The 18344-nt window shown below is 36.0% G+C and overlaps 1 protein-coding gene across 4 annotated transcripts in view; it reads right to left on the bottom strand.

Moving 5' to 3' along the window:
* Positions 1–3479: 3479 nt before the first annotated feature.
* Positions 3480–18344, bottom strand: part of Tango11 (transport and golgi organization 11) — a 92095-nt gene continuing 77230 nt past the window's right edge. For 2 of the 4 annotated variants that reach the window (XM_090375229.1, XM_090375230.1), the window contains exon 4: positions 3480–3842. In XM_090375229.1, the coding sequence (XP_090231355.1) occupies positions 3626–3842 (217 nt within the window). In that variant the 3' untranslated portion in view covers positions 3480–3625. The remainder of the gene's footprint in view (positions 3843–18344) is intronic. The other 2 variants (XM_090375228.1, XM_090375227.1) reach the window with 1 other exon arrangement.

Genomic DNA, 18344 nt, shown 5'->3' with positions numbered 1-18344 from the left:
AAAAAAAAAAATTAGTTTTCACTCTAATTGCAAATCAGCAGTAATTACCAGCCTATCAAATTGGTGAGAGAAGCTATGCTTGCTGATCATTCCATCAAACATCTCAGCAACGATAAATTGGAAGGGGTACTGTATATTAGATTAACTGGTTGTCTAATAAATTTCAGGTAAATGTTGTCAAACTTTGCAATATGGCAGATTTGTAAATTGATGTTTAGTTTCAATTGCACACTTTGAATAATTTTTACCATTGTGGAAACATCTGAAAGTGAAAGTGTTTAAGTGTAAATGATAAAGTCAAGATGCTTTGTGAAATTAAGCAAGGTTTTAAGAAAAAAGAAATTGCCGAGAAATATACCATACCTGCAAGCAATTTATCTGATTTTAAAAATCGAGAATCAATTTGAAATGGTTGAAGGAGGAGGAATAGACAAGAAGTGAATTAAATTGCATGTATACAAAGATGTTGATAAAGTTGTTCTAAAACGGTTGCAAACGATATATGAAAAGAACATGCAATATTCGGTCCAATAACTAAGCAACGAGAACCGAAACTAGCGCAGTCTCTTGGACTTACAGAATTTAATGCTAGCACTGGGTGGTTAGATAAATTAAAGAAGTGCCACAGAATTGTGGAAAAGGTCATTTGTGGAGAAAATGCTGATTTAAGTGAAGAAGATTGCAACAGTTGGAGGAACAACATCTGAAAGATTTTGGAAGAATATGAACCTAAGAATGTTTTTAGTACTGATGCAATGGGTTTATTCTTTAAATGTTTGCCCAACAGAACACTTGTTTTAAGAGTGATAAATGTTTTGGCAGAAAACAAAGCAGAGAAAGAATCACTATGGTAGATGGAGCCAATATGAAAGGAAGTGAAAAATTAAGACTTTAGTCTGAAAAATCAAAAAACCCCAAGATGTTTTTAGATGCACAAAATAATTGGAAATTGACTACACCTTCAAAACGCATGGATGACAAGTGATATTTTTGAAGAATGGATATTAAAACTAAACAAGCGTATGACTTAAAGAAAAATCTTGTTGGTTACAGATAGCTGTCCGACACATCCTGCCAGTATTTCTGCCAAACTTAAAAATGTGACGTGTTTACCACCAAGTATAACATCAAAACTCCAGAAAATTTTAAATTTCATTATTGAAAGAGAATATTAATGAAGATTATCAATGCATTACAAGAATACAGAAACCTGGAAGTTACAATAAAGCTTTGAGATTGTATCTCTGAATTGGCCAAATGATGTGAGTGAATACTGTTCAAAATTGTTTTTCAAAAGCAGGATTTGCATTGACTACAGAAGCTGAACAATAATGGAACAAACATGACGAACTGCCACTTCTACAACTGAAAAACTTTTGGACATTATTATAGCATTTGGAACGAATGGAGGGGTGAAATGGAAGGGTTTTTTTTTTTTTTTTTTTTTTTTTTTTGCTGATACTTTTGGACATTATTATAAAATAATCTGGAAACATTGAAATCACATAACACTGGGTGGTTATGTTAATGTAGTTCAAGATCTGGCTACAACAGAACATCCAAACAAAGATGAAATACTATTGTAGTGTTAGATATGACCATGATCACGGAGAAATCAACGATGCTGAGGATGCATCAGAACAACCCATAGAAAAGCCAACTTGCAAATAAGTGATTCACACTTAAATGGTTTGTCTGAGTCTACAATTTTGTGAAAATGTTCCTGATAGAATTTTTAATGCTCTGAATAAATGTGAGGTTTTCTTTGAAAATAAGACATATTTAATTGCATTGTACAAAAGAAATTTAATCTGTAATACTTACCCAAAATAATTATGTAAACATGCAATTTAAATAAGGAAAAAAATAAAATATATTAAAAACAAATGATTTTTAATGTTTTCATTTTGAATTTCTAATTAGGTGACACTTTCCATTAAAAAGATATTCTTTATATAATGAAATTTCTCTAACAAATTTTCTGAGTGAATTTACCAAATTCAGTGGCTGTATATATTTTTTTCCCAACTTGATAACATGCATGGATATTTTTTCATTCTTTTTTTGAATATTACTTTTCATTTGCATATCTGCCAACTTACAGAAACTGAAAACCACAAGGCTTTTTCTTTTAACAAGAAAAAAAAAAAAAAAGACACAGAACAAACTACCGCAGGAACAGTGAGATGGTGTGCTAAACTCCAGCTGAGTTTCAATGGAGGTAAACTCTGTTGCCAAAAAAAAAAGCACTGAAATTAAGATAGTTAAATTTTTTTATTAAAACACAAATATTAGCATTAATATTGACAAAATTATGCAAGAAAGCAAAAAAAAAAAAAAAAAAAAGTTTGTAAACATACTTGTCATAATTTATAAATATATGAAGCCAGAAAACAACCAATACAAGTTGTATTTTTATTTCTTTTTTAGTTCTTAAAACTTGGTGTCACAAATGTGTTTTTCACACTTAATTTGGTCAGTAATATCGCTATTCCCAACATGTGATTTATTAATATCCATCAGCACAAATTGCAAAATACAGAGGATCATACATTCCTAAATACTTGCTTTTCTCACCTGACATTGTTTATTAATTCAAAGTAGCCAAAATAATTTCTCACATTAAATCTTAACTGTCATAAGTTAGGCCCTCACTTTTTTCACAACTACGTAAAGTACCGATAATGAACACTAAAGACAATGAAACAATGGCAAGATTGTGGCCAAGAACACTTTAAATGAAAAATAAATAACATTTTCTCCACATTTTTTTTATTCCCAGATAAATGACTGTATATTCATGCACATGTGACATTACTACAGTATTCAAAAATGAAAGTGAACATGCAGAGCCACTTAATGTCAGCTTTTAAGTGCATATAGTTAAATTTCATGGGTCCATGAACTGAAAAAAAAATATCTGCTTATCTGAAAAATAATGCACTTGGCAAAAAAAAAAAAATCCAAAGAAAACTAAACTTATTGGAAAACTGGAAGACAACCCCAATTTTTGGAAACTTCCTACTAAATCAGAACAGCTGGCAGATATGCATTGAACAACTAAATATATGGGATTGGAGCAAACACTACATCTGATGCAAACACCTAGATACAGATAACATGCATAAAAGAAATCAAATATCACAATCTATGTAAGCAGAATCAAATCATGCCAAAAAATTGGTGAAACTTTACGCTTGTTTACTTCTTATGCGTGGAATAGGGTATTAAAATATGAAATACTTTAAATCATATTTTGAATTCCTAAATGCAGATAATGCTTCTTTTTTTTTTTTTTTTTTTTTTATTATACAATCCAAAATGAAATATAAATGAACTACACAGGAATCGCAGAAGTTAAAACTGCTGAAATCTTATTTCAACAGAAGAATATTTTATAAATATAGGCATATCTGCAGAAATAGATTATTAATGATATTTCTAGCTAATTTTTCAACATCTCTCATTTAGCATTACAATTCTATGCTCTATAACAGCTATTTTACCAGCAATTTAGCATCAGTGATTTAAAACCAGTTTATCTGTTCAATTAATTTCCCTCTGTCTTACCAGGAGAAGAGAATCTTAATTCTTCATTTATTTCAATAATGAAATGATTGGTGTTTCACCAATGTTTATGTAACCAAATTAATCCTTTCACAAGGAAATAAATAATGCCAAGAGAATATACAATCATTTCTCTTTGTTCACGCTGCTGATTTTCTTGTTCAATAAGTAGGATTCTATGACTTAACTGTTTCACATGCTGACGTAACACAGTTAGTTCATCTTCAGGTGCTTGTGACGTCTCAACACCAGGCAATGATGATTCTAGTGGCACCCTATAAGATAAATTTTCAAATATGTATTTACATGTATTTTAATATACATATGCTGATGTACTCTAACTAGATACAGTAAGAGGACAGTACAATTTCTCCATTCCTAAAAAAAAAGATTAATATCTTTTTTTTTAAAAGATTAATTAATAAAAAAAAAGATTAATATCTTTTTTTAAAAGATTAATTAATAAAAAAAAAGATTAATTAAAAAGAAAGGGTGCCAAGAATATTTGCTGATGCTATTGAGGCAGTGCTAGGTGGGTCGGAAAACTGCTAGCTTGGGGGGAGACAAAGACCAATAGATTGACAGTAGCCACTGGCAGAGGTGAAAGAGATTCTTGCACTGCTTCTATTAGAATGAGCAGAAGCCTGAAAAACAAGATGCATGATATTTCAGAGACTGCTGGGAGCCATTGTGGTACAAGTAAACACATGGGTTGTGTTAGGGTAGCTAAGAATAGCAACAGGTGCAGGTATACTTGCGTGTACACCAATGCCAGGAGTTTAGTAAATAAATTTGATGAATTTGAGGTATTGCTCAAAACATCAAAGGCAGATATTGTTGGGATATCAGAGACGTGGTGTCACACAGATATAAGGGATGCAGAACTGGAATTTGGGGAGTACAACATCTACAGAAAGGATAGACAGGATAGGAAGTGGGGAGGGGTTATGCTATTAGTTAAGAAACACATAAAAACCAAGGAAGTGGAGCCAGTCGACATCGCTGGACAGTGTAGTGTTGAGTCAGTTTGGTGTGACATAAGCATTGGGAGATCAAAATTGAGAGTAGGAGTGTGCTATAGGCCTAATGACTCTGATGAGTATAATAAGAAACTGTACAGGGAAATAGAGTGGGCCAGTAAATCAGAGAGTCTTATAATGGGAGATTTTAATTTCCCAGATATTGACTGGAATTTGAGGGCTGGTCACTCACACACTAGCAGGGCTTTTGTGGATTTATTGGATGATTGTTTTCTACATCAGCATGTTCGGGAGCCAACTAGAGGGAGTAGTACTCTTGATTTGATTATCAGCAGTGATTCTTCATGCATTAAGAATCTGCAGATAAATGAACCACTAGGTGGCAGTGATCACAGTGTGCTGAAGTGGGATTTACACAAAGAGGTAACTACCATTAGGGGTAAAGGGAAGGGTTATTGCTTCCGTAAAGGTGACTACGATGGACTGAGACAGTATTTAAATTCTATACAGTGGGACCAACTGATGATGTTACCAACAGTAAATTCAAAATGGGAAGCATTCAAAGAACTTATCTTGGAAGCTACTAGGCTTTACATACCAACTAAGAAATATTGTTCAAGGTTTAGGCCAAAATGGATGTCAGATGAACTAATGAGGCATATGGCAGAGAAGAAAAATGCATGGGATACTTACAAATTAACACATGACACAGAAGCCTATGATAGATACAAGTTGATATGCAACCAAGTTACAAAGGAGGTTAGGCAGGCAAAGGCAGATTACGAGAAATCCTTGGCAAGGGATGCAAAGAAAAACAGCAAAGAGTTCTTTACTTATGTAAACTCTAGAAGGAAGGGGATGAATCAGATTGGTCCACTTGATATTGATGGGTCAACTGTTGATGATCCTGCTCAGGTAGCTAACAAACTAAATGAATATTTTGCATCGACATTCACACATGAGGAGTTATTCAGCAAGGGAAATGCCAGAGGTGTATTCAACTCTAGCAGTAAGCTACAGAATCTTGAAATAACTGGGAGTAAAGTGGAGGAGAAACTGTTGAAGATAAACACAAGAAAGGCACCAGGGGGTGGATGGGATCTATCCAGTTATATTAAAGGAGGCAGCAAAGGAAGAAAGCAAACCCTTAGCCATAATTATGAGAGCTTCCTTGGACTCAGGGGAGGTACCCATAGACTGGAAATGTGCAAATGTGACCCAATTCACAAAGGAGGATCAAAGGCTGACACAAGTAATTATAGACCTGTGAGCTTAACTTCTGTTCCAGAAAATTAATGGAGGCACTGGTTAAAGAAGCACTGCAGGATCATTTAGACAAGACTTCAGTTATAGCTCGGACACAGCATGGCTTTGTTAAGGGGAAGTCTTGCCTGACCAATTTGATTGGATACTATGATGCAGTCACAAAAGAACTGGATGCAGGGAATAGCTTTGATATTATATACTTGGATCTTAGAAAGGCTTTTGATACTGTTACACATGGAAGACTGCTACACAAATTGGAGCAGTGTGACATTGGAGGCAAATTGCTGCTATGGATAAAGGGGTGGTTGAGGGGGAGAAGACAGAGAGTGGTAATCAATGGACACTGCTCATCGTGGACTAATGTTATTAGTGTAGTCCCTCAGGGCTCAGTGTTGGGTCCATTATTGTTTTCTGTATTTATAAATGATATTTATGATGGTATATCAAGCTTAATGTCCAAGTTTGCAGACGATACAAAGGTTGGCAGGGTTGTGAAGGACACTACTGACACTATGCTGCTGCAACAGGATCTGAAAAGGTTGAGCAGATGGGCTGAGAGGTGGCAAATGAAGTTTAACATTGACAAATGTAAAGTACTACACATGGGAAACAGCAACCCCAGAGCAACGTATCAACTCTGTGGTACTACACTGACAGTGGTAGAGAATGAAAGGGACTTGGGGGTGGTTGTGCAGGCAGATATGAAGTTCTCTGAGCAGTGCAGATGGGCTGCAAGAGTAGCTCATGGAGTATTGTCAATGATATACAGGAATTTTTCCAGCAGGGATAAGGAGGTGATTATTCCCTTGTATAAGGCAATGGTCAGGCCGCACCTAGAGTACTGTATACAGGTCAGGAGGCCTCATTTCAAGAAGGATGTAGAGCCGCTGGAACGAGTACAGAGAAGGGCAACAAGATTAGTGAATGGAACAAAGGGGTGCTCTTACGAAGAAAGGCTTAAGTTTTGCAAATTACAGTGTCTGGAGACTAGGCACCAGCGAGGTGATCTGATAGAGGTGTATAAAGCCTTGAATGGTGTGAGCATGCTCAATGCTGATGGGATTCTTCCTCTAGCTCAGAATAATCACCTGAGAGGGCATAAATTCAAATTGAGGAAAGACGTGCGGAAATTTGCCTTTAGCCAGCGGGTGGTTGGTTGGTGGAACAGACTTCCATCCCTTGTAGTGGAGGTTGATAGCCTAAATAAGTTTAAGGCTCAGCTGGACAGGTATTTTGAACGAACAGAGGGGTGAAGTGGGGTTTTTTTTTTTTTTTTTTGGGCTGATGCTGCATAAGCTTGCTTTCTCGCATCAAATGCCTCTACTAATGCTAATGCTAATATTACAATATTCAAAGCCATACTTATTGAAGGAAAATGCTAAGGAAGAAGTGTCAGATCATTATCGTTGATTTTAAGGGTGACAAAGCCAAAAACTCTAAAAAATAAATGAAATGATATAACATAGTTAATAATACTATAATGACAAAATTATAAATTATATATTAAAACTTGTTGCTGTTTATGTTTGCTGTATATTTGAAGCTATTTCCGGTTTAGTATATAGAGAACAAGACAAACTAGACATCAGTAATTAATCTGAGAGGGTGAAGAAGTTTTCATAAAATAAAAATAAAAAAATAAAAAAATAATAAAAATTTAACTTCACAAAGAGTGTTTTTTTTTTGTTTTTTGTTTAACATACTGATTTTTTTTTTAGTGGGGGATGCAATGAAGAAAGTACAGAACTTTTCAAAAACTTTTTAGCATGCATGTGGTTACAGGCTACCATAAAAAATAGCCAGTCTTATTAGATTATTGGTAGTGAGATGTACAGGGTTGTTAAAATTAAAGTATCCCTATGTAGAGAGGGCTCTGGAATGAGTTCTAACGCTCATACTGAAGAGAAATTTGAACAACAGGTACAATAAAGAATGCAGACAGGTACAGAAAGAACTCGCCATTTATTAGAAAAAAAAAAAAAAATAGTTATTTTTTTTATTAAAAAATAAATAAAATTTGTCACTATATGGCATCGTGGCAATACAAATCACTAAATCACTTGAACAGTGCTACAACTGTTCAATGTGTCCACAATTTTGGTCAACAACAGTTTCCATTCGAAGAACAGCATTTTCTACAGCAGAACGCAACATGTCAACTGAAATAGCCAGCATATGATGTCTGATGCTGTCCTTCAGTTCTGCCAGAGTTGGACATCCTTCCCGATACACCTGATTCTTCATATCACAACCAGGAGTCGCGTGGGGTGAGGTCCAGTGATTGGAGTGGCCAAGATGTCCGGAAACAATGGCTGATGACCCATTCGTCTGTAAAGTGTTGCCTTAGCAATCTTTGGTGGATGTGGGTTGGTGCACCATCTTGCACGAATATGGTATCTTGAAGGTGCCCACGTTGTTGCAGCACTGATATTGTGAAATTTACCAACATTTCATAATATCTGTCTAGGTGCGGGGTCCAGTCGGTGTTACCTGTTCAAAAAAAATATGGCCCAATCATGAATGTGGCCATAAATCCACACCACACTGTCACTTTTGGAGAATGCAACGGGACCTCTTGGATAACTCGAGGGTTTTCTGTTGCCCAAATGTGACAGTTGTGCGTATTCACTTGTCCATTTAAGCAGAAGTGGGCTTCATCACTCTAAAGGATATTCCATGGCCAAGTGATATCCACTGTCATTCATGTCAAAAACTGAAGTGCATATGTGATATGAATATCTGCATCATAATGCTTTAGCATGTGCATCTTGTAAGGATAGTACAGCAACACCTGACGCATTACTAGCCTTACAATGGAATACGGCATGTCCACTTCACGAGAAACAGCTGGCAAACTTGTGCTACCACATGGAGATTGACTTGATAAATCCACGACAGCCATAGCCACATCTTCAACGTGAGGAGTCCACTAGTTTTCGACCTCTACCTGGTTGAACACCAAGATGTCCTGTCGCTTCAGATTTTTCAATAATTTTGCGGACAGCACAACAATCATAGATCCACGCCTTATGCGCTTCTGATGTTGGAATTCTCTGATAGCCACAGCTGCATTGTTGTGGTTCTGATAGTACAGCTTCACTAATAGTGCCTTTCTTGCAACATTGTTGGCATTGCTGGCAAACATTGTTGGTATTGCAGGCAAACATCTACTGCATGATCTTGAAGAGGCTGCTTTGCTTTTATACAGTACAGTAGAGCTGAGTAGTGGTGCTATGGCAATAACTTACGTTATTTGCATAATCGTAACTAAGATAGTTATGCGTCATACAGTGACAAATTTTGTAACTAATTTTATTTTTCAATAAATGGCGAGCGCATTCTTTATTGTACCTGTTGTCCAAATTTCTCTTCAGTACGAGCCTTAGAACTCACTCCAGAGCTCTCTACATAGGGATACTTTAATTTTAACAACTCTGTATATAAAAGGTAGCACACATTTGTCCATAACAGTAGTAAATATGCTTTTGCAATTACATATTAAATTAACTTGCTCAATTAATTTATCCTTGATCAGGAAAATAATTTTTATAGACGATAGATTTTACATATTTTTTATAGATTTTTTGTTAATATATTATAGCCATAATTAAAAGAAGTGTAGTCATCTTGAGTGACATTTGATGAATAATCACAGTGCTTGGAAAGGTAAGTTAAAAGAACTGTTTTGTTGCTAAACTTCAAAAGTTGAAATGCCTAAAGCTCGTCACTAATAGAGCTTTTCATTTAATGTTTAAGCTTAAGTAGAGGAAGAACTATAATTTCTCATTGCCAGAACCAAGAAAATACAGATAATATGAAAAACTCTTTTTTGAGGTCTTGTTTATTAAAAGCAGCTGATAATTGTGCCCAAAGTCAAACGCATGAAAAAAATAAGAGAGAAAAAAAATATATATATCTGAAATTTTATTTTACAACAATTCACAAAATGTTTCATTGATGACATGGTAAATTACCTTAAATTTTAAGGTGTGCAAGCAGTGTCAACTTCTTTTTTCTAAGTCAATACTATAATAGCATACGCTATGTATATAAAGTGCTTAGCATCATAATACACAGCCATTTCTGAATAAACAGAAAATTTTTAAGGTGGCATCGTTTTAGGTTATATCTCATATTGTGAATGCCTTCACAACAAGTTAATAGCATAATAGCATACATATTAGTATTAGCAACTTTATATATTAGCCAAACAAATAAACAAAAACCCTAATTTGTATTCACCCTCTAACAATTTGTCTAATTTTTACTTACAATTTTGTCAAACTACCCACTTCCACCACACCAGACAGAAATTTTTTCTGCCAATCAATTACTCTGGCTGAGGCAGAATGTTTTGTTGGAACAAAGTTTTTCACATATCTATCCTGCAACCATCCTTCAATTTATGTCCCATTATATGTGTCATCTAAGGGTAAGAATGCCATTGGCATTTAGTTTACGCAATCCATTTAAAGCATTAAATGCTTCAAGAGTATCCTTTTGTACTTGTGAATAATCTTGTTACTCTTCTCTGAACCTGTTCCAACAACTCCCATCCTTCCTAAAATGAAGTTTCCAGGCCTACATGCAGTACTTGAGATGCGGCTTAATCATTTTCTTATGCAATGGAAAAATCACCTCCTGGTACAAGCTAGTGAAATTCCTGTATATTCTTCACACAACCATGCAATCTATTCTAGCAGCCCATCCAGATTGCTCAGGAGAACATGTTAAACTGTCCAATTACCACCAGGTCTCTTTTGTTCTATGCTAGACTGAGTATGATAACATCCGATTGGTATGTTATTTTGTGATTACTGCTCTCCATATACAGTACCTTGCATTTATCAATGTTAAACCTGAACTGCCACTTCTCAACTCATTGGCCTAATTTGTCTAGATGTTGTTGCTGCAGTAGCATACCTTGATTCCCATCATTAAGCACCTGACAACCTTTGTATAATTAGCAAAATTAGACATTAAATTTTATATGCCTTTATCAATATTAATAAATATTAAAATAAGGGATGCAGCACAGAACTGTGAGGGACTCCACTAATAACATTAATTTATGAAGAGCAGTGGCCATTTCTCTTCTGCATTCTGTTTTCACAAATCATTTAGCTTCCAGTCAGAATTTGGTATACTTCAGGTATTCCCATTCTTAAAGCATCGCACTGGTTCATCCCATTCTTTCAGTTATAACACTGCTTAAGCAGAGAATTCTTTGGTACTTTTTATTCCTTTGCATCCGTAGCTAAATACCTCATATTATGCCTTAATGTTCCTAATCTCCCTTCATAACTTGACTGCAGCCTAGTTTATACTTACTATAAGTTTCTGTGTCTGACAATTTATAATCATGTCCATTGTCATTAATAATTATAAGTTGTCCTGCACATTTCTTCTTTGCCACTAGTTAAATCAATTCAAGTGGCATCCATTTAGGGCTAAACCTTGGACAATATCTCTTATAGTTGGTATAAAAAGCTTAGTAACTTTTATGATTACTTCTCTGAACACTTTTCATTCAGAATTTACAGTTGTTAATATCATCAGTTGGTCCCATTGAAAGGAATTTAAAAAATGTCTAAGACTATTCATTGTAGTCACATTTATGAAAGTAAAATCCCTTCCCTTTAATCCTGACAGCAGTTGTATCTTTAAACAAATCCCACATCAAGGCACTATAACTACTGCCTCCTAGTGGTTCCTTTATCTGGAGATTGTTAATGCATGAAGAGTCATCTGCCATTATATATTGGTATTAATGATCCCTAAACATATGCTCCTAAACTCATGTATATTATCTCTGCAGAAGTGTGTATTCACAAGCTGATTTACATGTTGTTCAGGGCTGAAAAATTTGGAAAAACTTGCAAGGGAAAGCCTATTCCCTCTGCATAAGATTGGCTAACTATAGCCTTGACTGAAGAGACTTTAGAAATTCCTCCAGTCATTGAGATGAATCGATCCCAGACAACTCCAAACAACAAGTGGCAGATGGCAATGTAGTGTGTCAACTAAACTGCTGTGGAGGACCAATCACTTGATGATAAATCAGATCAAGAGTATTGCTTTCTTTTGTTCTCTCTCTAACATGCTGGTGTAGAACACCAGCATGATTATTTTTTTACAATTTTTTTCCGAATATTTTAAAATTTTCTGATTTGATTTTTTGGCAATAAATTAAAGGAGTTTTCTTTGAGAAACAAAAAAAGTTCTATGTAGTCTCTAATGTTGTGTAGTTATGTAAAAAAGAACAAATTGATATTTAAAAGCATTTATATACAAAAGTTTGATTATAACAATTTAAGAATTCCAAATTTCACTCAAAGCTTGGCACTCTGGTGGTGAAGACTAGAATCTCAAAACTCTATTAAATTTTGTGCCCGACTGGATAAAAAGATTTTTCTGGAGGTTTCCTTTTATAGTGTTTATTTTTAAAAATTAGCCAAGGCTTAATAGCCACCATACTATAATATGTGGCTGACAGATGACACACTGTAGTTTTATAGTTTCCACACGTACCAAAATATTAATTTAGGCAGTTTAAAAAGTGTAAACATGCTGTACTTAAACTGACTGTTGCAATACTAATTTTTTGGTGCATACCACAAAAATGAAACATGGAGCAACAGCTGGGAAGCAATAAAATGCCAAGCAGTTGCGACTGATGAATTTTTCTACTTGCTTTTGCACTAGAAACAAATTGGAAAAAAAAATTGGACAAGTTGATAAATTTGTTGGTAATACAAAATGACAAAATTTTAATTTTGTCATTGCTTTTGTTGATGCACTGCATGCATGGCAAGCTTACAAAGTTTGTGGATGGTTTCTGCTTGATAGATACAAATTTTTAAATACGGTATGAGTAGACTAAAGGAACTGGCATGTTATACATTACTTTAAAATCAGGCAAGTTTTGACTTCGTAAAGTAGCATGTTTGCCAACATAATCAAGCTCGTGATATGATATGATAAAATGTGGTGCCTTTAATTGTCTAATCAAATTTTACATCATGCCTAAGAAATTTTGGGATCAACACCATTACTAGAATTTCATACCTATTTACAAGTAACCTTGCACTATAAAGCAATACCCAGTGGTGTAGGAATGTCTTGGCATTGGGGGCAGGTGCCAAGGGCACCACTATCAGAAGGGTGCCACTGACAGGCCACATCAGTTCAGTGCCAAGCTATTTCGACACCCGAGGATAACTGATGAAATGGCACCCCAAGATGATGTCGAATCAGGAGCAGAACAGAAGGCAGGGCAAAAATCAATTTTTGCTAAATGGGGTGTTTTCAGGGAGCAATTCAAGCCTGCATGCATTCTTAAATCTGAGTACATACTGCATAGCTCTATTTGCCGTCCAGAACGTACCTTTGAAGGGACCAATTTTGTTATTTCTAAGGAATAACGAAATTTATAATGTTTTTACTTAAATTGAAGAAATGTGCAAAAAAAAAAAGAGAAAAGAAAATAGTACCGGATGAAAAGAGGAATGCAAAACGAGAAAAAGAAAGCCAGGTGTGCATGCTGAAGATGAATCGTCGAACTTCGATGAAATAAAAATTTGTTTTTCAATAACTGATTGTATTATATTGCAGTTAAATGAAAGATTTGAACCTCTAAAAAAGATAGAAGACGACTAATTTTTTGACTGGCGAAGCATTCCATCAATGAAAAGTGAGGATTTAGAAACTAAAGCTATTTTATTAAAGAGATAAATACTATATATTCCAGTGAGAAACTTTTAATAACAAATGGTATGAAGCTTTCAGGGTTAAATGGGCCCCTTATTCAGCAAATTATTCTAACAGGATAAAGACGACAGAGACAAAATTTAACAGATACAGAGTTGGTGCGCACAGTGATGCATACATGTGTGTGGATTTGCTGCCAGCATTTATCCAGTTTCAAGATACTTGCCTCCGAGATAGGGTGTAGCCTTGTGCCCTGGCAGCAATTCATAGTTCTTGAATAGCATAATATGTTAAGTGACTCTAGCCAGAGGCAGTGGCAAAAGTGTCAGGACTGGTCAATCACTTCGGAATCGCACCCGGGGTTAAGGTCATGGTGAGTCGACCAGAAGTGTTATGCGATAGCGGATTGGTTGGCCTCTCAACGGTGAATTGACCTGTCGTGCTCTGCAAGGCAGTCTTGAAGGCGTCTCGAGCTCTCTCCTATGTAGCAGCTGTCACAATCGTCGCAAGTTACGCGGTATACCACACACACACACACATGCATAAAAAAAGAGGGGCGACTGGTCTTCACGTTAGAAATCAGAGAACACAAGCTCCTACCGGGTAGTTGCACGCATTTTATGCAGTATTACTGGAGGATTTTCGAAATTTGTTCCGACATGCCCGGATAGGAGGGGATGTAGGCGGTAGGCATATTATCACTTGTTGATGACGGGCTTGGGTGGATCGTGAGCTCTTGCGCTTGCAATAAGTATTTGTCTAATATCTGGGTTGGATAGCCACAGTTGACCAGGTCCGTCCTCACCATGGAAATCTCTGTGTGTCTAGCTTCATTTCAGCTGGAATGACTCCAAGCATGGGAGAAAAAAAGGTGTGGGTGGTGCTGTTGAGATGAACAGGGGCGTGGCCCAAACTGTAGTTGAACTGCCCGCACCACATTGGCTTATGGTATACTGAGGTTTCCAGGTGTGGGGCCACACATTTTACCAGGACATCTAAGAATGGAAGGGACCTTTCCACTTCTAACTCTAAAGTGAACTGGATGAACACTGACAACGAATTAAGGTACTCCAGTAATGTTGCTTCAGAACCACGTGGGATGACGGTGAAGATGTCATTAACGTATCTGCACCATGTTGTAACAGGTACAGGTGAGTTCAGGAATATCTGTTCTTCCAATTCCTCCACGGCGATTTTGGCCACAACGGAGCTAATAGCGCCCATGGCAGTACCGTGCACTTGCTTGTATAAGGAATCTCCGAAGGTAATGATGCTGCCCGATAAGCATACGCTGAGATGCGGTACAGATATCTTCTGTGGATAGCGATGTTCTGCTTGGAAGATTTGAGTCATTCTCCAGAAGCCTCTTTGGTGCAGTTTGCGGCCTGTTGGACTTGAATCAATGTAAACAGAGTTAAACATCGATGCAATAAGCACTTGTCATTGATGTAAATCGATCACAAGTGCAAGAGCTCACGATCCACCCAAGACTGTCATCAACACATGATAATATGCCTACCGCCTACATCCCCTCCTATCCAGGCATGTCAGGCCAGATTTCGAAAATCCTCTGAGAATACTGCATAACATGCGTGCAACTACCGGGTAGGAGTTGTGTTCTCTAGTTTCTAATGTGAAGACTCCAGTTTCCCCTCTTTTATGCAGCGGTGTGGTATACCACGTAACTTGCAAAGACTGTGGCAGCTGCTACATAGGAGAGGGCTCGAGACGCCTTCAAGACAGCCTTGCAGAGCACGACAGGTCAATTCGCCTTGGTGAGATTGACCAAACCACAATCATGGAACACTTCTGGTCAACCCACCATGACCTTAACCCCAGGCGCGATTCCGAAGTATTTGACCAGTCCTGAATTTCACCACCGCCTCTGGCTAGAGTCACTTAACATATTATGCAATTCAAGAACTATGAATCACTGCAAAGGCACAAGGCTACACCCTATCTTGAAACTGGATAAATGCTGGCAGCAAATCCACACATGTGCCCGTAACAACAATGAGCAGCATCCTAGTAGTTGAATGTTTAATCTCGTGACCATGCGTGCAACAACTCTGTATCCGTTAAATTTTGTCTCTTAACGTCTTTATCCTGTTAGAATAATTTGCTGAAGAAGGGGCCCATTTAACCCCGAAAGCTTCACACCATTTGTTATTACAAGCTTTTCACTGGAATACACAGTATTTATCTCTTTATGCAGTGGAATCCAGTGCAACAGGCCCATTTATTTTCAGCTATTTTATTGTTAGAAAAATACCCTGAAATTAATCAAGACCAATTTAAAACTGAAATGAAATGCTTTAAACACCAAGTAATTGAAATATTAGGAAACAAAAATTCCCATACAATATATCATGTAGATATTTTAAATGTATTGGCTAAATGGGAGTTACAAGAAAACTATCCCAATATTGAAAAAAACTCTTAAAATATTCTTTACAATGTCAACAGCAGTAGCTACTGCCAGAAGGAGTTTTAGCAAATTAAAACTTAAGAATTATTTGAGATCGACATCAGCACAAGAACGCACATCATATCTATGTCTCCTTTCAATTGAACATGAACTTGCTAGCAAAATAAACTTCAATGAAATTATCACAAATTTTGCTAACACTAAACCAAGAAACATTAAAGGAAACCACTCTCTCCCAAAACTATTACAGAGTGCATACAGTAGAAAGTTGACCAAAGCCTATTGTCCAAATGTTGTATGTGCCTTGCTCTGCTAACTGGCTAAGAATACACAGAAAGTAGATGACCAGCTCGACTTCTCTGTATGCGGAATAGGTAGTTGGTTGGATAGGTTTTAAGGGTACCACCGAGTTTAAGATGGTAATCTCTTTAGCTCTTAATTTGTGCTAAGCAACAGCACTATTGCCTAATTTGTTTGCTGGCCAGAAGTGCGAACAGTAAGTACCAAGCTAAAGCTCTTGTAATCCATTCGTTATTATGGAAAATTTCCTTAATTTTATGGAAACTATTTTAAATGTAATTACCAAGGGAGATTAAAAAAAAAAATTGCTATAAAGAAGTTCGGTAAACAGAGGTTTGCCTGTACGTATACTGCTGTAATGATTTATAAATGTAGAGTGTCCTCCCAACTACTGTCAAAATTCTGAAGAGCAGTATCTCCATTTTCACTGCCTACGGGGACTACCAATGATGTTAAAGACTCTCTACTGACTTTAAATTTATATTCTGCACTTTTAGAGGATATCAGTCTATCGGACACAGACTTTAAAATATGACCAATCAAAGAGCTCCGTGACATCAAGTATCATAATTAAATTGGGTGTTATAGTTAAACCTCTTGTTGCAGACACTCAGGGTTGGGCCCCAGCCAGAAATATTAGAATTACATGTTGGATGACCTCTCCAAAATGCACACACACTTTAATATGGACCTGGACACTTTAATAAGCATACTTTGGCATTTTTATCCTTGATAGGACACTTTCAAGGGTAACCAAGATACATGTTTTTTTTGGTCAATGGACATTTGCAACGAAGGCAAGTGCAAGTCAAGATTACTACAGTAATACTAATTTAATCAGACTTGGGCATGGATTCCTCACAGTGTCATAATATCATTAATATGCTTGCCGCTGCTGGTAAGAAATTTTTACAAACTTATTTGGGCTGCTTGGTACAGTTCCACCATTGCGCATCGCTTAAGGCAATAAAATTATTAAACCGAGAAAGGCTGTACAGATAATTTTGATCAGAAGCCCATGAAGATTTTCTACATCCACAAACTTCCTTTACAAAACTAAAACATTATTGTGTAAACAGGATACATGATACAAATCTGAAACTACTTCTAGATGATAGAGTATATCTTAAAGTTTTTATCCACCAATCAGAAAAGTGCATTCTGAATTAGATTGCAGCATAATTGCAAAACTGTAACCACAGAAGAATTTATCAACCCAGAGAAGGCACAATGTAACTTTGATTCAACGAGCTGAATTCTGCCACCACTATATGCAAATTTCACACATGGTTTATATATCTGAGGATGAAACTATATGTGTTACAGCTCGTGCAGAAGCTACTGATCAACAACAAAACCAAAAGGATGGAATTTTGTTGGTAAATTTCTCTATAATCACAAAATTGATTACAGTTGATTCAAGGAGTGCCTTTTCCATGTAATGGCTGTTCCATAGGTTATTTTTTTTTTAACCTAGAATTTTTGCAGCAGGTGCCATTTTGGACATACATGTGCAAAAGGTCTATTTTTATTTATTGTTGATACTTAATCAGCAATTTTGTACTGTCAATTTTTTTTTGAATGTCACTTTCCAAACAAAGATCTTTATAAAACGTGGCTTTTTTGTTAAAGAAATCAGCTTCAGCGATTGTAGAAATGATTACTGGTGCAGATGGTTAAAACGTTTTATCAGGAGGTGGGATATTTTAATGGTTAAAGCACTTCAAAAACAGACATGACATCAGCAAGAATGATAAAAGGTATGAGAAACCTTGTGCACCAATAAATAAAACTTAATCCCCTGCATTAAATTCATTGTATAATGAGACAGAAAATATTGATTTTGTAGTCAACTGTTGTGTTTTGTAGTTCTTACAGATTAATAAAGATTATTATTACATTAGTCCTTTATTATTTGTGGTATTAACGTTAACCATATACTTGATAGCATCCTCATTTTAATATTGCTAATACTATTTATTAATGATTATAATAAAAATCAACATTCCCTTACTCACACTATAATGTTGTCTAAAATCCGGGTGGAAGGTTTCTCACTTGATCTGTCCTTATGACACTCATGAAGTTATTTG

This window comes from Mastigoproctus giganteus, chromosome 6, assembly GCF_048544385.1.
Source record: "Mastigoproctus giganteus isolate SK-2022 chromosome 6, ASM4854438v1, whole genome shotgun sequence".
NCBI classification, from domain to species: Eukaryota; Metazoa; Arthropoda; class Arachnida; order Uropygi; family Thelyphonidae; genus Mastigoproctus; species Mastigoproctus giganteus.
Note: the sequence above shows the minus strand (reverse complement) of the source record. Positions and strands in the feature narration are given on the sequence as shown.